Source organism: Stigmatopora argus, chromosome 7 (assembly GCF_051989625.1).
Source record: "Stigmatopora argus isolate UIUO_Sarg chromosome 7, RoL_Sarg_1.0, whole genome shotgun sequence".
NCBI lineage: Eukaryota > Metazoa > Chordata > Actinopteri > Syngnathiformes > Syngnathidae > Stigmatopora > Stigmatopora argus.
In genome coordinates this window covers 6,414,384-6,422,522 of record NC_135393.1, presented here as the reverse complement: position 1 = coordinate 6,422,522, position 8,139 = coordinate 6,414,384, and the positions used below count along the sequence as shown (strand labels likewise).

Below are 8,139 nucleotides of genomic sequence, written 5' to 3'. Positions count from 1 at the left end.
ATGTTTGAAGCCTGAAATGTAGCAAAAGTTTAAAAGGTTCAAAGGGGACCGAATACTTTCGCAATTAATGTTACAATTAAGTCAACAAGCATCTTACTGTTACTTAATTACTTCACTGTCAGTAGCGATGATAGATTGAACATTTTCGGCCTCATTAGTAGCAATAATTTAAGTCTGATAAGGAGAAAGTAGTTTTGGAATGTTATCTGAACCAGCTTTACATAAAGTATCCAAACTCACTTTATAATCCATTAACAAATAATCCAAGAGTTGGTCGAACACAGCTCCTTATTTCTTCCTGAAACTTAACTCTGAATATCATTAAGACACTTTAAATATTCTTTGTTACAGCTGGAGCATTCTGACCAAATAAAATTATATGTTTCAGTGATAATCTAGCCATCTACAGTACTTGCCTATACTGTGTAATGTATGTTACCAACATAACTCAAAAATTACATCAGTATAATTACAAACAAGTGTTTTATGGCCACAAAGTCCTTCTTGAGTCTTGTTTTAAAGCTTTTAGTCGGGGTCCTTTGCATATTGCTTTGCAGTCGTTCACGCTGGGCACTTGTCTTTTAATTATTTTCAGGTCATTAAAGACCACTGTAAAGCTCCTGGTGTTTTCAAGAGTTTATTACAGTAATATAGAAATATCACTATAACGTGGAAGATTTCAGAGTTCAATACATCTGTTATTAAAAATAACTAACCACATAAGTGGTAGTTACAGTTGCACTCAAAATGATTCTGTCTCATTGTGCAAACACTAAACTATAAGTGAACTGGAAATGGACCAATCAGCTGACTGACTTGACCCCATGGAGTAACATCTTTAGTGGGATATAACGTTCTGATCCCAGCAAACCCAAAAGTATTAGTTGTTATCCTCAGCATTTACATTATCCTCAAGGAAGTTAAAATTCCTCAGGGGATGCTCCCAGAAGCTGGTGTCTTGCTATATATCATATTCATAATTAAACTACGTCCCTCACAACCTGACCTCGACGAAGTAGAAGATAAATGGAGGAAAATCAACGGTACTCGGACGTTTCGTCGAAAGACGTTTGGTCCCCGGATGTTTGGTCCCCGGATGTTTGGTCCCCGGACGTTTGGTCCCCGGACGTTTGGTCGACCGGATGTTTGGTCGCCGGGTTGTTACTGTTGAACCCAGCTCTCAAAATTATAATCATGAGAGAGTGAGTTTAATATCAAAATATCAACAGTAAACTCTGTCATAACTTGACAGCGAGCGAACCCGACGACCAAATGTCCGTTCTACCAAACGTCTGTTCTTCCAAACGTCCGTTCTACCAAAAGTCCGGTCGACCAAACGTCCGGTCGACCAAACGTCCGGTCGACCAAACGTCCGGTCGACCAAACGTCCGGTCGACCAAACGTCTTTCGACGAAACATCCGGTCACGAAATCAACAGGCTCGATTGTTCACTCCGCATGTATTTCAACATTGAATAAAAATGACACAGGCAAAGTGTTGCTTGTTCAGTACTATGCAATATTTTGCCCTCTGTTCACTTTAATTAAGCCATCAAGCCCTAATGCAGTTGATTCTTCTACATATCACTACTCTCTCCCCATCAGAATGCCATTACAGTCATATAAAGTTTAGATAAATTCCATGGCAGTGAAATGTCAGAGCATTTACATAAATAACGTCATCTAGTATTAGACGCACATGTACGCTGGGAAAGTCCCTAATAATCCTAGAGAAGGCTTCCTGCTATAGCCCTGGAGGACATTTTCAAAGCAAACAGGATGAAAGAGAGGAGGGGGGCGCGAAGGAGCAGGGAGTGTTAATGAGCTCTGGTGTTTGAAAATGCAAGTCCATCACTGCAGAAAATGGTTCAGAATGAGAATAGAGCATACTGCTTTATCCACAGAAAAAACTAAGATATTCATGCAAAAGGAATACATAAATGTATTTTAAATTTGGCATGATCTCCGCAGACTGATGCGAGAACAAGATAATCACCAAGATTGCTGTTATTATGGTTCACTTTTACTTTAAGTCTAAAATTCAACAAGAAAAGAGACATCCTGCTTCTCTCATTGTTACTGCTTTTGATAGCTTTAATTGGGGGTAAAATGTTTGATCTAGAGCAGCATAATGTTAAAAAGTCCGTAAGAAAGCATACTAAAACCATTCTGAACCAGAGTAGAAAGGAAACTTTCCCCACAATTTTTGTTCACAGCTGTTTCTTAACTGCTCCACTCTTAAATTGCTAAACATTGATTTTCTGTTTGAGTAACTAAATCCCTGTCAGACCCTCAAAGATGTTCCTTCCAAGTCAGATATTTCAATTTAGGAGGCTGAGTGATGTCCGTAATAGACAAAACCCAAGAGTCTGATTTGATACACCATATTATTGAATGCTGAACCAATGAACTCCTGTGAAATGTTGTGATGGAATTAAGAGGTTGGACAGAAGCGTAAATCCACCTGCGTGTATTGTAGAATTGGTTGTAATTAGACTTGGGCGATAAAACGATAACAATAATTATTGTCAAATATTTTTTGTCAACAATAATAATAAAAACTTTCGATAAAATTCGATAGATTTCAACTGCAACTACACCACCCGAACATCGTAATGAACGGGGGCGCTGATGCTACATGAATGCTAGTTCCAGACCACCGATCTGTAGGCGGAGAAGATGGGTAAAGAACAATCAGCTATTTTAGAATAGTTAACAATAGAGGGGCTAACACAGAGAACTAAAGGAACATGGCGATAACACAGCTAAAACATATAAAATTACAGGTTCCACTGTAATTGAGTCGTATGAAAGTAAAAAATATATATAAATATTGCCCTACGAAATAAAATCAAAACTTGGAAGTCAACCAGCATGACTGAAGTGATTTTTGAGTTTCCACTGTTATGGTTTTCAGAGGATGTCAAACTCCCACTAACTTATCCATGAATGAAACTCCAGTTCATGATTAAAGGTTTTTGACATCTTTCAGAATTGCATTTACAAACGCCAATTTCACTAAAAAGTGCACGATTGGTTTCCTCACACACAAGAAAAGAAATGTTGGCCAAGATTTCCTGTCAATACAAATAGAATAAATAATAAAAAGAATAAACAAACAAAAAAGGCTCTGATGACTACACAACACTGAGTACTGCCACTATGATGACAAGAGGGAAACCTGTGGGATGAAACCTATTGGCCAAGAAGCAAAATGCCTTTTAATTGGAGCTGTGGAGCTGCAATGCAAGACAATGGAGACCTTTTGATTGGTTGGATTGTTTTGTCACGATGCAGGAGCAATAGAAAACCAAATAAATTAGCCAGGCATACCACTACAATGCAGAAGCTTTTGCTCCTATTTAGAGCGAAATTACATGTTGTTGTGTGGAGGAATTTCCCGCCCTTCATCTTTCTTGACTAGAGCCCGCAATCCTTCATCACAGAGCTGTGAGCTTCAAAGGGAATGCCTTCTCTCGTTTCACTGCCTCTGAGTTGAACCAGCATCAAAAGTGCCCCCCATGCGACAGTCAATGTGCTGCTGACTGAGGACGCTTCTCTGAGATGTTTTTTCTTTACCCTACCCTCCCACCATGGAACCCTTCCTCCCCGTGCCTTGTTTACTGACGGTGTGATGCCTTAGCAAGCTGGATGATGTCACAGTGGAAGAATTGAATATGTCACATGGGGCCTGGGATTTCCCGACAGCACAGGGAAAGTAGAGCAAAATACAGAAAGGCTTGCTGCACAGATGCTCTACTTTAGTTTAATCACGACTCGGAAAGTAGGCTGAAGCTTTTAGACACGTGAGGGAGACCTCTTTCTCTTGTTGTGCCCTCATATTTGTTGCAATGTGCTATAAATGTCGACATTAGATGTGCGGGGTTCATATACATTGCCTTGTGAACGTATAAGTAGCGGTACTCTGACGTTTCATCGAAAGACGTTTGGTCCCCGGACGTTTGGTCGACCGGACGTTTGGTCGGACGGACGTTTGGTCGGACGGACGTTTGGTCGGACGGACGTTTGGTCGGACGGACGTTTGGTCGCCGGGTTGTTACTGTTGAAACCAGCTCTCAAAATTATAATCATGAGAGAGAGAGAGAGTGAGTTTAATATCTAAATATCAAAATATCAACAGTAAACTCTCTGTCATAATTTGACAGCAAGCGAACCGGCGACCAAACGTCTGTTCTACCAAACGTCCGGGGACCAAACGTCTTTCGACGAAACGTCCGGTCACGATAAGTAGCAGTAGCCCCTGAACTTTTCAACCTTTCGCCACATTTGAGCCTGCAAACTTAAAGATGTGGGATGAAATTTATTGGGTATTTTAAATTTTTTAACAAATAAAAACCTGAAAAGTGGGGCCTTCAATATTATTCATCCCCCTTGCATTAATATACTTAGTAGAGCCACCTTTTGCTCCAATTACAGCTGCAAATTGCTTGGGGTATGTCTCTATCAGCTTTGCCCATTCTTTCTTACAAAACAGCTCGATCTCAGCGAGGTTGGATGGAGAGCATTTGTGAACAGCAGTCTTCAGCTTTGCCAGCAGATTCTCAATTGGATTCAGGTCTGGAATTTGACTTGGCCATTCTAACACCTGCATACGTTTATTTGGGAACCATTCCATTATGGATTTGGCTTTGTGGTTTGGATCCTGTTAGAAGATAAATTTGTCCCAATCGCAGGTTGTTTTCAGACTCCAAAAGGTTTTCTTCCAGAATGGGCCTGTATTTGGCTCCATTCATCTTCCCACCATTTTTAACTATCTTCCTTGTCTCTGCTGAAAGAAAACCAGGCCAAACTATGAGGTTGCCACCACCATGTGTGACAGTGGGGATGGTGTGTTCAGTTTTTCAGTTTTTTATTTGTTGAATTTTTTGTTAAAATATCCAACAAATTTCGTTCCACTTCACGATTGTATCCCATTTGTTGTTCATTCTTGACAAAAAGAATACATATATATATGTATTTATATTTTCACAAGGCACTGTACGTACTGATTGAAGAACTAAAGGAAATGAGTCACAATAAGTACAAGTAAACACGGTCTTAAGGAGACGAAAAAGAGTGGTTGCCATAGTATCCGTGCTACGGAGAAAAGCATGAGTCAAGCCCGATCTGTTTTTTTACCTACCATATTATTATCCCTAATGACCTCTTTCTCTGTCCTATTGCTGCAAATATATGAAAACCTTGAGCCGTTCAATATTACATGAGCTTAACCAAACATCATGTCTAAAGCTTCTAAAATGAAATAAGTTGTATGAAAAAATATTATTTTGTTGGAAAGGTCATCCTTTTAGGTATCTGTTCATTATGAGCAGGCTGCAAAGCAGGTGAGATTTCCCACCATCAGACCTAAAACCTGCTTTAACATTATGGGGCCACTGGGGAGCATGAGTTTTGTTTGTTGAGCAGATGCTCGCTGAATATTCAGCAAAGATACTAAATGGAAAGGATGAAGCTGTTAGTCTAACCCTAAATGGTGTTTTAGCACTGCTGGACTTTCTTCCCTCTTTGTGTTCGCCCTTAATTGCCATTTTTGCTTTTTGGAAGCACAGTGTGCTCGTTTTGACATCTGCCAGTGGACTGTGTGACTGGACAGTTGAAAAATGCAAAACATTGCTATTTGGGGTTTTAATCTTTAGTTCTTGTTACATAATTAACTTGCCGCCCAGCTTGTTTGGTGCATTTTGTTAATACTGGGTTGGACCGTCATCAGAACCGCCTTAATCCTTCAAGGCATAGATTCAACATGCCATGATTGCATTGATTGTTGCATATTTGTTGGCTGCCCATCCGTAATGCATATCACCTGATCTACTGCGTCCCAAATGTGCTCTATTCGATTGAAATCTTGTTTGAGTCCTATTAACTCATTGTCGTGCTCCGTGACCGGACGTTTGGTCGAAAGACGTTTGGTCCCCGGACGTTTGGTAGAACAGACGTTTGGTCGCCAGGTTCGCTCGCTGTCAAATTATGACAGAGTTTACTCTTGATATTTTGATATTAGATATTTACATATTAAACTCACTCTCTCTCTCTCTCATGATTATAATTTTAAGAGCTGGTTTCAACAGTAACAACCCGGCGACCAAACGTTCGTTCTACCAAATGTCCATTCTACTAAATGTCCGGTCGACCAAACGTCCGGGGACCAAACATCTTTCGACGAAACGTCCGAGTACCGTCGTGCTCAAGACACCAATGTAACATGATTTACCACATGATGCTGTAAGTAGCCATCAGGAGATGAGTAAACTGTTGTTTTAAAGGGATGGTCATAGTCATTAACAATACCCAGGTAGGATGAGACATTGCAACCATGCGTCATTGGTACTAAGTGACCTAAAGTGTGCTAAGAAAATATCCCCCACACCATGACACCACCACTAGCAAGCAGCCTGAAACGTTGATAAAATGCATAATGCATCCATGTGTTGACATCTAATTTTGACCCTAAAATCTGAATGTCCACCCATCAGACCAGTCAACATCTTCCATATTTTGTTAGCTTTTGTGAATTAATAACCTAAGTTTAACTGACAATAGTAGAAGTCAGTGTGGTTTTCAGCTGCTGTGCGCCATCTGCCTTAAGCAGAGCTGCCAACTACTCTGGAATTTTAGGAGTTTACCTGGCAATGCAAGGCAAACCTCCCTATACTCAGAAAAAAAAAATGTCACTTGCATTTTTTTAAGCAACCATTTCGGAAAAATACCAAATTTCCATTTTAAATCCCTCGAAATTAACACCATCGCTACGGCTTCCGCCATCTTGATTCAACTGCACCGTAAACTGGATGAATTCGGTAACACAAGTGCATTGTGAATCATCCGAGTTACAAGTTCTGACGAATAATTCGTCTTGTGCGACTTCAGCGCATATCGATTTTGCGTCAATCGCATTCACTCCAGATAAACTCTGGAAATGGGTCAAGGGTACTCCTGAAATGGGGTCGACGGAGATTGGCAGCTCTGCTTAAGGTTCAAAATTATTGGCTCCCAGTCAAAAGGAAGTGGATTTCTAGCATCATACATGGCTGCTAATGTGTGAAATAAGTGCCCTCTAAAGTGTAAAGTGTGATTCTTTATAGTGATGAAGTTGTGAAGATGTGCTCTTAACTAACTGTTATGCTTTCTATAGGTGCAGGAATGGTTGTAGACTGGGAGCAAGAAACTGGTCTTCTTATGACATCTGGAGATGTTCGAGTTATTCGAATTTGGGACACAGACAGAGAAATGAAGGTCCAGGTGTGTACTACTTCATATTTCTGTATTTGACTGGATTTGCACTTCATGATTAAAGGCACCGCTTTTAAATCGTTCATAAGCTGGCACATGAATATATGGACAAAGGTAAATTTCTCAGGGAGCAACTGTAGTTTTCCATCACCTCCTTAGTTAATAATTGAATTAGTGACTGCGTGCTTTAAAAATAGTAATGATGATGTGTTCACCTGCCTGTGCATAAGTGTAGTTTCCTTCATTTAAGAACACTTGGCCCTTGAGGAAGATACATTTTATTTTTGAGCATCATCATTTAAGAATAATAGTTGGGGAGACGAAGCCACTGGAGTATTGCACAGGTCACCTTTATTTAAATCAATGTGGCGTTGATTAGCTCGCTCAGGCTAACTAAATGTTATCTAACGTAAATTGATTTGTTCAATATATTTTCCTTTAACCCTATTATTTCGTATGAATGTGATTCAGGACATTCCAACAGGAGCGGATAGCTGTGTGACCAGCCTGTCCTGCGATTCCCAGCGTTCACTCATTGTCGCCGGTTTGGGCGACGGCTCTGTTCGAGTTTTCGATAGAAGGATGGGTCCAAACGAATGGTAGAGTGCACAATTTTTTTTTCTCCATAAAACTTAGCACCTTATTGAAGTCAAATAGGTGATTACCTCGCCCTTGTCAGACTATTTTGAAAATCCTTTGCTGGTTCTACAAAGTTTGAAGCAACAATAGCACCTTACTCTGTGTCCTTCCTATTAATTCAATTGTCTTGCCTTCGTCCCTTTTTTATCGCCATGTCATTATTTAAATACATTTATGAACACTCACAGCACTTTAATTTTACATTTACTCCTGCAGAGCACTACATAATTCACTTCTCTAATTTATATTT

At 40.0% G+C, this 8,139-nt stretch overlaps 1 protein-coding gene across 2 annotated transcripts in view; it reads left to right on the top strand.

The window, feature by feature from the left end:
• Positions 1-8,139, top strand: part of rptor (regulatory associated protein of MTOR, complex 1) — a 96,742-nt gene that overhangs the window by 83,158 nt on the left and 5,445 nt on the right. For both annotated transcript variants that reach the window (XM_077605151.1, XM_077605150.1), the window contains exons 31-32: positions 7,153-7,259; positions 7,722-7,849. In XM_077605151.1, coding sequence (XP_077461277.1) covers positions 7,153-7,259; positions 7,722-7,849 — 235 coding nt within the window. The remainder of the gene's footprint in view (positions 1-7,152; positions 7,260-7,721; positions 7,850-8,139) is intronic.